The sequence below is a fragment of the Artemia sp. Qi Xiang Cuo genome, chromosome 3 (assembly GCF_049724085.1).
Source record: "Artemia sp. Qi Xiang Cuo chromosome 3, ASM4972408v1, whole genome shotgun sequence".
In the NCBI taxonomy this organism is placed as follows: Eukaryota; Metazoa; Arthropoda; class Branchiopoda; order Anostraca; family Artemiidae; genus Artemia; species Artemia sp. Qi Xiang Cuo.
Genome location: NC_142796.1, coordinates 46,426,405 through 46,441,385, shown reverse-complemented (window position 1 = coordinate 46,441,385; position 14,981 = coordinate 46,426,405). Strand labels below are relative to the sequence as shown.

Here is a 14,981-nt window from a genome sequence, read left to right as displayed (position 1 = left end):
TATTTTTTTACTATCTACACGTGTCTCTTTAGTGTGGGTAGAATACTAGTACTACAGCTAATAATTTCATGACTGCCCTAGAATTTAATCCAATGTTGGTGCAGCTTGTGTTTTTGTGTTCTAAGAGACTATAAAGGGTCTCAATTAATTTTGAAAATGCCATGAAACTATGTTTCTTATCTTAGTTCAGCAACATGCAATATATCAAGTAGTAACAACGGTTTTTGTAGGTATTGAAAAGATAGAAGAAAAAAACGATGAACCGTTCGAAAGCCAATTCGGTTAAGTTCGTCAAATAAATAACAGACAATTTAAAAAGAAGATTCTTTCCTGGTTCTGACTGTAGTGCGTCAGCCATCTCCTACTACTACTACTAACAACTCACTGCAGCACCAAGCCGCCTGAGGCCAACATAGCTGCGCTCGCTCTTCCTCCATCCCAATCTATTCAAAGTTTCCCTCTTTAAGCCCTCCTAAGAAGCTTCTATTTCATTCAAGTCATTTCCTACGATCTCTTTCCATCCTATTCGGGGGCGACAACTGCTTTTGGGTTGGCCCTATATGGATGACCGAAAAGAACGATCTTCGTCAATATGTCATCTTTCATACGCAATTGGTGTCCTAGCCATTTCAACTTTTCACTCATTATAGCCCTAGAAAGAAGCCCTACCCGAGAAGCGGAACCCGTTCCAAAAATTCGTGTGTGCACAAATAGGGCTATCCAAAGCACTTTTATTGCGCAACGTAGAATTTTAAAATTTTACTTTAGTGAATACTTTACTGAAAACTCGTTTTGAAAACTTAAGTATCAAGCAAATTAAAATAGAAATATTTTTTGCCCTTTAGACCTAAATTAGGCAAATTCATTCTGAAAACTGGGAATTTCTTACTTTTTTGTTGTTTCAAAATAATGTATTGAGTGCTCTGTGTCACTGTTGCCATGTGTAATCGTGAAAATAAACAAGCAAAGCTAATTAGTTAAATGTGACAACGCTTTTCCTTTCTAAAAAATCATACCTTGACAATGTGTTGATTTCTAAAACATTCAAATCTAATATGTTGATCCCCAAAGACAACTGGATCTACAAACCTTCTTAAGTTGTTTAGTACCACACGTTTTTAGTTCATGCTTTGCTGAATATTTTGACCATGTTTCTTTTTTTTTAACTTGCCACCTAACACCAAAAAATTGCATATCTGCTTACAATTTTCTCTTTTTTTTAAGAAAAGTATGCAGGGCCGTATCCAGAATAACCTTCGGGGGGAGGGGAATAAAAAAGTTTGGGAGGGGGTTACAAACACTCCTTTGTAATTATTCTTATTATTTATTGTAATAAATGTACTTTGTAATTATTGTAATTTCTGTGTGCGAAAGTTTGTTTACATGTGTTTTTGTTACTTTTGTACGAGTCGGGCAAATGTTTAGGGGGAGGAGCTCAAACCGAGTATCCCCCTGGATACTTTTATGTGTGTAAGGTTTATATATATATATATATATATATATATATATATATATATATATATATATATATATATATATATATATATATATATATATATATATATATATATATATATATATATATATATATATATATAGGCTAAATAGATCCCATTCTTGCTTAAATGATTCTATCCTTTAATTATTAAATCCCGTCTCCATTCCGCAGATTCTGCAAATCCGATTTCGATGGAGATTTTATTTTCTGGTTCTGTATTGGCAATTTGCCAATCGAGCATTTATAATTCTCGTGCAAACTTTATTCTCGATAATACTTAATAAATACCCAGATTGTTTTCAATAAACTACAAAAAAATAAAATCATGGCAACTGCGCTAACAAACTTAACAGACTTAACGCAACTTTGACGAAACGTAATAAATACCCAGCTTGTTCTCAATAAATTACAAAAAAGAATATCAAGGCAACTGCGCAGAGACTAGAGGTTCACTTCAATCCTTTTTAATTGCATCATGTGCTAAATTTTCAGCTGCATCTTTATGCGTTTTCATTTTGTGGAGATTTTTAGCCCTAACGGCGTAGAATGCATACCAAGAAATTCTTTCTGCGATTGGAGCACCAATGAACATTCCAAACTCGAATAATGAATACTGAAAAGAAAAAGAAATTTTAGTATGTCCTTTGTAACACCGACAGGGATGTGTGAAAATGATATTGTGGGGGGCGGGCCATATTTTGGAGGAAGAAAATAAACTCATTTGGGTAGAATGAGGATCTAATGGTCGAAATTGCGTTTCTATTGCTACTACGTAATAAATAAAAAACTTTTTGTTTAATTTTCACCTTCGAATTACCCAGATCCGAAATTGAGCTACTCACTGACAAAAGAGTTTTGGCAAAACTCTGTGCCAAAACTCAGTGAAAGAAAAGTTTTGTTTTTAACAAGTGACAGGAATGTAACCAAAAATAAATCAGGGGACAGGGGTTCGACTCATTTTAAGTGAAGGAGAATATTGATTATTTGGGAAGGGGAGGGCTCAATAACGAAAACAGTGATTATGTAGCTATTAATAGTCGAAAAGCACTATTTTTATAATAAAATATAAATTTTTATAAATCACTATTTTTATAATAAAATATAAATTTTCAAAATTTAGTCGCTCAAATTTGAAATTGATCAAATGAGTTTAAATTTCAACCAAGAAAAATCATTTTGCCTTTGGCCGGGGAATTTGTAAAAATAATTAGTAAATATATACATGTATATATATATATATATATATATATATATATATATATATATATATATATATATATATATATATATATATATATATATATATATATATATATATATATATATATATATATATATATATATATATATATATATATAAAATAGTTTTATTGACTGTGTTTTAGCTAGAGACTCCACATATTTATTGTTCGACCTTCTTTGAAGGACCCCTCTCAAGGTAAAAAAAATATGTGCTGAAAGTGGCAGTTTCCACTATACTTGAAAAAATTGATTTCCAAATATTCCCCCCTCCCAGCTGTAAAAAATGAAATTGTTATATGTCTTCTTTAAAGAGGGACAAGATGGACTTGGCACAAACTCGTTGATGGTGCCGAATAACAGACTAAGCCAAGACAGAACAAGACTTGTGGCAATGGCTAAAAAATAACCAAATGAATTTGGCTAAAAATTAACAGCTAAACTAAAATTATCTGAGCGTTATTGAATGAACAAATCAGAAAGCGTAATATAAAAACTATAGGAAAAAGTCTTGATGTAAGACACGAGAAGTCACCTAAGTGTTAAAAAAACATAAGCTTGAAAAACGAAATAAGAATGTCAAGGTATAAAATTGTCTTCGATACTTTTCTTATTATTGAAAATGACCCAATCAAACCTTCATATTTTTTATCAAGTTGGATTTCCTTAGCAGCAAAGCAAAGCACATTGAAACACTGGTATTTTTGTTTCACAAGCCTATGCTTACTGAATCAACCATGAGTAGGAAAAGGAAAAAAATTAGTTTAGAGGTTATATGACAATAGACGCGCATTGAGTATCTTGACGAGATACAGAGGTGTATTATATCAGGAATTAGAAGGAGGCTCTTAACCTGAATGTATATGGTGGCCGGCTGGTAACGTCAAACTTGTGATTCAAAGCGCCGATTAGTCTTTGTTTTCACTCACGTATATTCATCACTCTGGTACGTGTAACCGGTAATGATAGTGAGGAAAATTGGGAATGATAAAAATTATTGCGCATTGTAGTAGGGGTGCTTTCTTGGAGGGGGTGACAAGCTCCCTTTCAGAAAGAAAAAAGAAGACATTTCAAAGAATGTATCAATAGAGAAAAATTTTAAATCCTGGAATTTTTCTCCGGCAGTGCTTTTGCATGGTAGCGCGGGGCTAGAATATGGACAATCATCATGTATTTTAAACATTTTAAAACTTAATATAGTTCTGCCGATCATAGCCACTTACTTCTTACATTGATTCGAATTTGATATTTTAAATTAGATATCTCTCCTTGATATCTAATTTAATATTTTACTTTATTTATTTTTTTTAATATGCCTACAGCTAATATGAAAACACTCAAAAATGTCATTGTAACAGAGATCGTACTTTTGTGGCAATGCTGGCCGGCTCGTATGTAGTGACCATATACAAAAAAAAGGAAATAACAACTTACCACTATTCGATGAACAACGTATCCATAAGAAGCAGTTTCTAAGCCAAGAGACTTAATGGCACCTTGAACATATTGAGTTGGGTCTGGAATTCCAAAAGACGTTTTGGAAATATTAGCTAGCTTTGTAGCGACAAAGCCCGGCAGGATGCATTGGATTTTCACGCCATAGGGAGCGCATTCTGCCGCAAGGTCCCGGCTGTACTTAACTACAAATGCCTGTAAGACAAGCAAAAAATTAAGAAATGGAAAATTATATGTCAGGAAACCCAAAAATAAATAGGACAAAATAGCAACAGAGATTATATTGAATTATCGCAAGAGTTGACACCTTGTACTGTCTATCGTATGCCTGCCTGATTATACAACAAATGGTGTTCGGTGATAGAAAATTAAATGGTGGTAAAAATCGAGTTGTGATTTTATAAGATTTATTATTTTCTGTCCTATAATTGAATAGCATCATATGTTGCAATTTACTATTGTTGTTATATCATATTTAAGCAATCTGTACTTCTGTATGCATAATAATTGAATTTTAAATGTTTAGGACAAAATAATAAAAAGGTGTTAGAGCTTATCTTAGCTATGGATATTCAGGCTTCAAAATACGGTTTATAAGGCTTGCTAGCACTCTTTTTCTGTTTTTTTCACTCATATTACAGCAATCTACCTAATAACTGCATTTTAAATATATGGCACAAGATAATAGAATGGAGTTTGAGCTTGAGTTCCTCTTAGCTACAGATATTCAGGCTTGAAAATACGGTTTACAAGGCTTGCTAGCACTCTTTTTCTTGTTGTTCTCTCATATTACAGCAATCTATAATTCTATACCTAATAATTACATTTTAAATATATAGCACAAGATAATAAAATGGTGTTTGAGCTTGAGTTTATCTTAGCTACAGATATTCAGGCTTCAAAATACGGTTTACAAGGCTTGCTATCACTGTTTTTCTTGTTGTTCTCTCATGTTACAGCAATCTATAATTCTATACCTAATAATTGCATTTTAAATATATGGCACAAGATAATAAAATGGTGTTTGAGCTCATCTCAGCTACAGATATTCAGGCTTCAAAACACGGTTTACAAGGCTTAATTATTTTTATTTTTTTTTAATAGATGGCACAGGAAGATTAAATGGTTTTGGGCCTCATCTTTGCTGTGGATATTCAGGCTTCAAAATACACTTTACAAGGTTCATTGTTGCCTTTTTCTTGTTGTTCCACCATATTAGAGAAATCTAAAAGTCTAAATATAATGATTGCATTTTAAATAATTAACACAAGATAATAAGATTGTGTTTGAGGCCATTTTAGCTATGGATATTCGGGCTTCCAAATATGTTTTAGATTCGAAAGCCCGTCACAGACAATAACGTCGAAAACGCGTCATAAGCTGTTTGCATCTCTTTTTGGCACAGGTTAAACGAAGATTGCGATTGGCGGACGAAAACACGTCAAAGACGATGACATTACAGGCTGTTGTCACCTCTTTTTGTTAAACGCTAAAGGAATATTGTGATTGACTCATGAAATTGACACGTCGCAGACGCAAAACCAATAGGAAAATAATCTCTTTTTCTCTTTGCTCTTTCCTTATTTGACCTATAAAAGTAAGATCATTCCTTAGGCTAGATTGATTTATTCCACAATTAGTCTAAATACCTTCTTCTAATTACCTGTAAAAGTCGAATTGAGAATAAACGAAATAAAGGTTATACTTACCTTAGAGCTCGCATAAACAGAGAGAAATGGTGTTGGGAAATTAGCTGATGCTGATGAAATGTTTAGAATAAGTCCATTCCTTTTCTCGACCATTTTAGGAAGAACAAGCAATGTCATATGAGTGACAGATGTGATGTTGCAGTTGACAAGTCGCTCAGAAAATTCCATTGGGTTATCAACCTATTAGTAATTGAATCAAATATTTACTAAATAATTAATGATTTAATTATCTAAAAGTAGCTTTGAAATATTTAATCAACTAAAAGTACTAGTTTTTTATATTATAAAGTGCATGTTTATTTAAAGGCAATGTGCTAAAACAGATGCGGAAGAAATTCCGCATCAAAGAAATTTGGGAAATTTATTCAAATTTCTTTGAATTATATTTTAGTAGATCGACGTTCGAAAGCATAGAGATGGAAAAAATATTAGATGACAGATTCTGTGTCATTTTGCGATCAGAGCCCACCGTCAACCGGAGTCACGCTGTTCTGGAAGAATGGAATAATTTGTAAAAACGACGAAGGGTCTGTCATCTATTCCTTTGGTAAAATCCTAGCTTAGAGGATTTTTGCTATCTTGGAAGATAGTTGAGTTAAGTGAATTAAACTTTTAGGAGTGCATCCAGAGCCTTAATGATCTCATGGGAAGATATTTTGAAGCATCGAACTCCGCTCATTCTCCCTCTAGAGCGTAGTGACCTTTGACGACTTTTAACAATCTTTGTGTTACGAAAGTAAAACCTCACAAATAGGTTTTCCGCTCAAATGAGGCAAAGGAAAAATGTTTTTAGCCTCACGCTTTTGGTCAATCCCAATTTATAAGGTTTTAAATATCTGTAAAATCATCGCTCAAAATTCTATTGAAATAACAGGAATTGCATTTAAAAGAACTAAAGCCAATGAAAGGAGATTGAAAATTCAAAATTAAGGTAAAATACCTGCCATATATTTGGCAAAGGATTGATTCCTGAAAGTTTCATTCGCCTAACTCAACTACTTCCAATGATAGCAAGAAGCCCCTAAACTAGAATTTTACTATTCCTTTTTCTGTCTCTATTGGATATGGAATAGGATTCTACTTAATTTTCTTTGAATTGTACCTTAGTAGTTCAAAGCTAGGAAGAGATTTGGGTCGTCCGTGTCAGATGTAAAATATTATTTGGCAATACAGGCATACAGCTATATTTGATTAATAGGACATTTGGCGCGTACGCAGACCCATCTCTCGTAGCTAGGAACGGTACACAAACAAAAGGAAGCAGTGTTTTCAAAATGGCTCTTCCGTGCGAAGTTGCCCCTATGCTTTTTTTTCTGGCAGTTTCGGTCAAAAATGGGACTTATTTAGGTTCAGAAAGGGAAATCCGGCGCATTTTAAGTGTTTTTTGGGGGGGGGGAGGAGTCAAACTCGGTGAAAAAAAAACTATTTTGACTCGGCCGACTTCGTCTGAAAAAGCCATAATGAAGACAGAACTTTAGTTTAAGAATAACTTAATTAATATTACTCTGTAGTTATTTAAACATAATTTAAATTAGCGTTGTATTCCCAAATATGTAATTTGGCAATGCTACTCAATTTGATACTTCTGGTATTTACCGCGTAGGCTGACTTCCGCCTTGTAGGAACAGTGCCATGGGCGTAGGCAGCATCTTGTGTAGAGGGGGGCAGCCACTTCTGTGATGGAGGGGGAGGGGTCTTACTAATACTTCCCGAGGTCCTTTGAATATAGGTCTTTAGAAAGTATCGTTCTATATTTCACTGAAACTCAGCCTTTAACATTTTCCATGTTCTACTTTTCCTGCAACAGTATAATATAAGAAACCCACTATCCAACTTCCAATTTCCAGAAAACATAAACACCACAAAAGCGATTTGACACAAATCACATTATGGTTAGATAACAGCTTCTTCTATGATTTCAATTCAAAAGATTACAGTTAGACCAAATTAAATATCAAAATGGGTATAGGGGAGACTGGCCCACGTTTAGCCAAAGCAAACAGTTTCAATATACGAACCTATGGGGCTTCTGGTGGATTATAAAAGCTCTGACAAATGGCAGTGTTTGTATTTAAAATTGTTTGAGCTTGATTGATACTTTTACCAAAAATATTAGATTGGATAAGGATTTAGGCTGATTAAATCTGGAATTTTGTTCAATTTTGTCTGAAAGCCCACGCCTAATTACGAATACTAGAAAACTCGCGTTGTAAACTCACATTGTATTCTCTTATTATTTGCCTGTTTTTGGCAGCTTCCGAGACGTGCCATCTTCACCAGTTTGCTGTTAGAAGTTTTTCATCCTACGGGATAGCGAACTTCCATGTTCGCTATCCCATGTTCGGCCACAATACCTGGGGTAAATTCCGCATGCCGTACCAAGGTGTCCAAAAGTGGGTTATGCTTGTAAAGACTGTGTAAACAGCATATTTAAAGGTTGAAGGCAAGGTTAAAACCCAAAACTGTGTTAATTCTGGCGTTATTTAATCCTGTCAGAACAGTAGGTGAACTGAAGTTCCATTTTTTCCAGTTAAATTTCATTCAAGATAAAATGCTTAAAAGTAAAACAAAAGAGAAAAGAAAGAAAGGTGGCTGTGATCCAGAAGAAAATGAAACAGCAATTTTTTCTGCCTTATTCTACAAGAAGTCAGTTGGAATCTCTAGAAGTGCTATGGCAGTCCCTAGAGGAACGCTGCAAGACTACATAAAAAAAGTTGAGAAGCTGAATATCCCTCTAAAAATCTCTGAATTTCTTTACACCCTGTTACAACACATGATAAGTATATACAGAGGAACAAGAAGAAAGACTAAAAACTTACTTGAAAACGATAGCTGATATGCTTTCGACTGTATTCCCATATAAGCGTGTAAATTTGCATACACTTATATCATTATTAAGAGTATAAAAGTACCGGATAACGGAACTGCAAAGGCAGTGGAGGAATTACAGGTAAAGATTGATACCGTGGTTTTATGGATTGCCTTAAAACTCTATCAGTAAAAACGCCAGAAAGTACAATCCTATGACGGACAACTGCTTTCAACCGTCACAGTGTAGGAGCTTTCTTTAACCACCTGGAGCGAGGCCTATATTACCACATGTTCAGACCACAAGACATTTGAAAAAGTAGCAACTGAAGAACTTAAGGTCCACTTTTGGAAGGAGACTGGAGTAAGAGACTTGGCGCTAACTCAAGAGATGGATATTGTCTTGAAGACAGAAGTTGAAATAAAACTACCACCACTGACAGGTAGAACACCAATATTAGCGGAGCGGCTTACTTTTGGTGTTGATCTGTCAATGTATAATTAGAAATTAATACTCTTAGTTTCTTTTTTAAACTTTAATGAAATTCATTTTGTAGTTTTTTATGCTGACCATATTCATTCTTAATTTTATAGCCGAAAAACAAGCTTTAATGTTCCCCTGGTAACTTTTCTTTTTCTTTTGTCCAGTGGCCAAATATAAGCCAGAGACGGCCGAACCAGTGCCGGGGTGGTCCAGGTTTGGCACTCTTGACCACTTGGATAGAGAGGCATCCAGGGTGGAAAAATGGCGGAGTATTTATAATTGTCTTTTTCAAGGATGGTATTGAATGAGTTACTTTTGCTTTGGCATGCTCAGCAACTTCTTATCGCGTGATTCAACTCATAGAGAATTAAACAAGTCAAAATCTGCCGATCGTGGGCCAGTCTCCTATCTATATATCGGACCGAAAATCAATATTGAAGATTGAAACGTAAATGATGATATCGGAAAAGATATTTAGAAATTTCCGTTTGTTTCCAGCTTTTTAAGCATCTACCAGGTAACGTCCAACAAAAAATTCCAACATACGAAAAGTTCTCGTTAATGTCTAGCGTAAATTTGAAGTTCTAGGGGGGGCAGCTGCCCTCCCCTGTCCCCCTTCCCTACGCCCATGAACAGTACACATACGAAAGGATATAATGCAAATCCTATTTTTTAAATTTGTGGTTGGAATTTATTATCTGATATTTTCACACTTCTGGGTTAGTTGCTAAACCGGTGTCATAAGCTGTTCTCAAGGGAAGAACCAGTCAGACAATGGTTAACAGAAGGTTGCGTTTTGGATACTATGTTCTGTATCTCCATGACTGAATATAAATATGATTATTACCTTCCACACAAATTCCGGATAAGCATAGGACATGCCCACATTGTTGATAAGTATTCCGATGTCAAGTCCTTGAAGTTCGTTTCCTATTCTCTCGTAAATATCAGTTCGTGTATAGTCAGCTGAGATGACTTTAGTTTTCACGTTGAATGTATCTCCTGAAATATTTAAATGTTAAATATATATAGTGGCAAAACAAATTGATCTCTCAATATGACTTTAGTTTCCACTTTAAATATATCTCCAGAATATTATAATGTAAATCCCATGCATGTCTTCTGAAATATTGAAATATTAATTGTGTGTCAAAATAAATCTATAATCAAAATAAATTAATCAACTGAGACGAGTGTTTAATGTATATCCTAGGAAATCTTAAGTGATGAATCTGATAAAAATAAGCTCAAATATATCACTTTGTTCTCAAAGCTCCGAAGTTCAAGCGCTATTGCTGAAACTAAGGTTAAGGTAATACCGTACCTTAAAAATAGTTTTTTCGAGCTTCAGCGTCGGCTGGCCGTCACAAAGACAAAGGGCGCAATAGTGATTTTCCCCAGGAAATTAGTCATCATTAAGGGTGTCAAGAATTTGCAGTTTACCTGTGAAATTTGATTGAAACGATTGACTTAAATTTAACTTGGAATGATCCTACCCAGTTTCCCATTGTGTTTATTATAGTGTTTAATTCTAGTAGAATACAGCATCTTACTAGAATTCAGTATTCAGATATGTACCCTGCATAGATACAAATATGAAAATTCAGCCGAATCACCGGATCACGCTGACAAAATGTTAAGCGTACAAATGGTTTTTTGACAGGGGTGGAGGTCAAGGCCGTATCCATGATTTTCGTTAGGGGGGGGGGGGTAAAAAACAAATAAAAAGGTTTATATGCATTTTTTTAGTTTTTACGAGTCACCCAGATATTTCAGAGGGGGTGGGATCGATCCCGGTATCCCTCTTGGTACGGCCTTGGGGGAGGGGGATGACTCTCAAAAATATATATTTAGACCCATGTACCCGAAACTTAGCGTATTTCCTACTGAAGAGTCATTATACTATTCATATTGTGAAGAAAATTCCTATTATCTCTCTTCTGCGCAGATGTAAAAGAGTGTTATTCATTAAGAGCAATTAACAATTGCTACTTTTTTTGCCAACACAGAATTTGATTATACGGACATGGGTCATTGAACGGCTATCCATGGACAATGCCTAGTAATTCCTGCAATCTAGTAAATAGAATAGCCTGCAAAGATTTGCAAACACTATATAAATGCATGACATCACGGAAAAAACCCTGTACATAAACGCTCTTATTAAGACAACAGAATGACTTATATTTTCATTTATTTCAATTTTTCTGCTGCCAAATATTCATCAATGCGACGACTTAGTTTTTACAAAGACGGGGTCAAATAAGTTATAACTAATTTTCGTTCAACGCAATCTTAGGTGGAAATCAGCCTGTTTAATTGGTTAATGTCCGTAACTCTCTGCTCTGAAAGCAACCACGTGGGGTTATGCAACGGCGGGTACCTGAAGCGATCCTTCCAAATCAGTATTTCTTATTGTTTCATATCCTCGCAAAAGAATTTTTTTTTCTTTTATGTGAATAATCAAATTTGCTCACATTCACTATTTTGTCATTCAGACCAAACCGGCGTTTTACCGTTATCAAATTCCGTCTTTCATAAACATGAAGGATGCATTTCTCCTTAAAATGGGTGAGTTTTTGGTAGCTAGCTTTTGATTATATAAACATAGAAAACCCCAATCTTCGTAAGGAATTTCAGATCTCAAACAATATACACATTCACGGTGTACACATGTCGAAACCCTGGGGGGAGGGGGCGCATAACTTGTTTTTTGGGGAGAGAGGGGTAATTTTAGGCCACTATTTTCTGTTTTCTTAGTGGGATCACTGTAACCAGTCTTAAGGAGAGAATTCCTCCACCCTGCGTACAGGTATGTTTACATCAACTTTTATTTATAGATCATAAACGAGCATTTTTTATGACTGCCTCCCTAGGGTATCTTAGGCCATTATTTTTCAAGAGTTTGTGGGTGGGTTCTATGACCAGTTCCAGGGGAGCCTTTTTCCCCATCATGTGCAGATAAGCTTAAATATGCTTTTACTTATGCATTAAAAATGTCTGAAGCACGTTAGATTCAAGCTTCACATGAGTTGGAACTGCGCCCCATAAATACCGTTGGAAATGTTTCCCGTTACCGTTACGTTTTTTTTTGTTTTTGTTTTTTTTTTTTTGCTCGGAATTCCCATCCAATGCCTGTTATTTTTAACATTCAATGCTTGAGATCGTCATTCTTATCTTGCCTGAACATACAGTACACTTAGCCTTAAAAACTACGGTGAGCAAGAAAAACCAGTTTTTATTACGTATAGTTTTCGTGAGCGAGTTGAGGCTTAGACTTGAAGTTCGAGCTTTTGGTAAAAGCCTTTTCCTTTTAATTTCCTCTTGAATCTGATTTAAGTTGCTTTAAGTAGAGAGATAAATCAGTTTAAAATAAATATTGTTCGCAGGTAGCTAACACAGCGGCATAGATTGGGCAGGGGGAGGGGAAGATTGGGGGCAATTATAAATTTTGAAGAATATTTTTTTATTCATTTCAAATTAAAAAATCAAAAAAATGAAAATACCCCAACCCCCTGTCCCCTAAATTTTAAAAACTGTTTTTTTATTCCATCTTCATTTCACAAATAAAAAAAAAACACACACACACCCTCTACTTTTACGTGATTTAAAACCACTGAGCTAATACTGAAAAAATAATTATACACTTGGTAAGCCAAACTTGGTTTAAATCAAGCGCAACTTAAATTTATAGTCTGGACTGCTCCAGTCTATGAGAGACTTATGGCCAGAATAGTCTTAATGCACACTGCAATGCTTAAAGAAATTGGGCTTAAAAAATTCGGAACCGAGTCTGAAGAGGGCCAAGAAATTAGCCAAAAGAGAGGAAAAAATAATAGAAGGAATCAGTTACAATTTTAATAATAATAATAATTTAATTACCCACCATCTACAAAAAGATTATAGTGGAGCACAACGAAAAAGAAAAAAGATACGAAACTCAAACAAATGCAGGTGAAAAACGACGTCTCATCAATCTAACTTTGAACACTGAATAGTCCCAAATGGTTAACCAGTGCTTGAATGACTCTGGAAGTCGATATTTTTCCAGTCGAGAATTCCGGCGTCACTTGAATATGTAAAGTAAAAATATTTCATACTTTTTGTACTACTTTCAGTTTTCTTCGCAGTCTCTCACTGTCAGTACATGGGATGTACCAGCGTGGTAAATTACATGTGGCTGACAAACTGAATGATTGAGGCTAGAGGTTTCCTGTAGTAGCGTCCGCGATTCGGCACTACAGACCCCTAAGCACGTTTAATGGCGGTAGTTGTTTGCTTGACGATGGATTGCCTGGTTTTACTGATCGTTTCTGCAATCATGATACCCAGATATCGTAGCTCAGACACTGCAGGGACTGCATGATTGCCGAGGGTCACAGATTCACTTTTAGGTGCGTTGAAGGTTAAAAACTCGTACTTCTCTATATTGATAGAGAGCCCGATAGAAAGAAAGTCACTGTGGAGTCGACTCAGGTTATCTTGTAAGTCAGCTTTCGATCTACTGAGCAGAAGGACGTCGTCAGCGTATGCAAGGTAAGACAGGTCGGTACTGTAAAGTAAAAAGGAAGGCAAGATGCGGTCCAGAATCTTGGAAATCACATGTTTAAAAATGAGAGGACTAAGAATACTCCCTTGCCTCACGCCTCATTCGATTTCGGTAGGATGTTATGCTCTGTCTTTCCATTTGGTAGAAACTATTGAATTCTCGTGACGGAATTTCAATGTATTCAGTAAACTCGCACTTACACCACTCAGCAGCTGATCACTCATTTCTTTCGTCTGGTTGACGTTGCCAAACAATTTTGAAATATCTATAGTGCACATATAGAGAGGTAACTTGTTTCACTCTGAGTCCAAGTGAACGTTAGCAAGAAGGTGATGAGCCTCTGGACAACCGAGACATTTCTGGAATCCAAGTTGATTATCCCCGAAATCTCCAGTATCCAGTTCGGAGAAGATCACATACTCAAACACTTTGCTTAGGATGCAAGAGACTGTTATGGATCTGTAAGATTTACAGTCATTGGGATCTTTTCCTTTCTTGGGGATAGAAGTGATGACTCCTTTCAGGAAACTTTTTGGAACAAAACCCCTGGTGATGCACATCTGGAAGATAAGCTGAAGGTGGGAATACAAACTTTCAGGTAAGTGCTTGAGATGTTTTGTTGTGAGACCGTCGCCATCTGTCCCATTTTTTCCTTTGGAAATTGCCTTTTTGACCGCGATTTTGATATTTTCCAGGGATATGGGAACAACACAGCGCTGTCCCGAGAAGCGCGCAAGCCATCTTGCGACTTTCTTTTCATACTGGTTGGTTAAGGCAAGATTCTCGTCTTCGTATACCGAAGTATAGTAAGAGTGCCAGTCATGCAGAGTCAGGGAAGTATTAGGTGCACGGTCTTCCGGTCTAATTAGACTTCGCTATGATTTTTTGTTCTCAGTAAACTGTTGCCCGATAATACGGTACTTTTTCATCTCAGCTTTGTATTTGCGTTTTGTACTCTGTTTAAGCTTGAATACAGTCCCACGTAACGGTCTTCTGCAAGCAGTTTAAATGTTTAGCAACATTTTAGCACGTCATTTTGTCGTCCGGAGTTCGATGGAATCGGACCACATCGGTTTCTCTGGCCCAATTTTGCCTCTTATTGTAGGAACCGCTTTCGATTCGGCAGCTTTCAGAGCGTGGGTAACTTGATGATAGCAAGTGTTGAGTTCAATAGAGGCTGCCATGTTGGAAGGACCAGTACAGAGTACAGATACAGATACAGATACCAGTACAGATATA

At 35.7% G+C, this 14,981-nt stretch overlaps 1 protein-coding gene across 1 annotated transcript in view; it reads right to left on the bottom strand.

Moving 5' to 3' along the window:
• Positions 1-1,782: 1,782 nt before the first annotated feature.
• Positions 1,783-14,981, bottom strand: part of LOC148954174 (very-long-chain 3-oxoacyl-CoA reductase-like) — a 69,410-nt gene continuing 56,211 nt past the window's right edge. Inside the window, exons 3-6 of the mRNA XM_089085983.1 lie at positions 10,041-10,195; positions 5,902-6,081; positions 4,172-4,387; positions 1,783-2,111 (exon numbers count right to left, since the gene is read on the bottom strand). Of these exons, the coding sequence (XP_088942109.1) occupies positions 1,953-2,111; positions 4,172-4,387; positions 5,902-6,081; positions 10,041-10,195 (710 nt within the window). The 3' untranslated portion in view covers positions 1,783-1,952. The remainder of the gene's footprint in view (positions 2,112-4,171; positions 4,388-5,901; positions 6,082-10,040; positions 10,196-14,981) is intronic.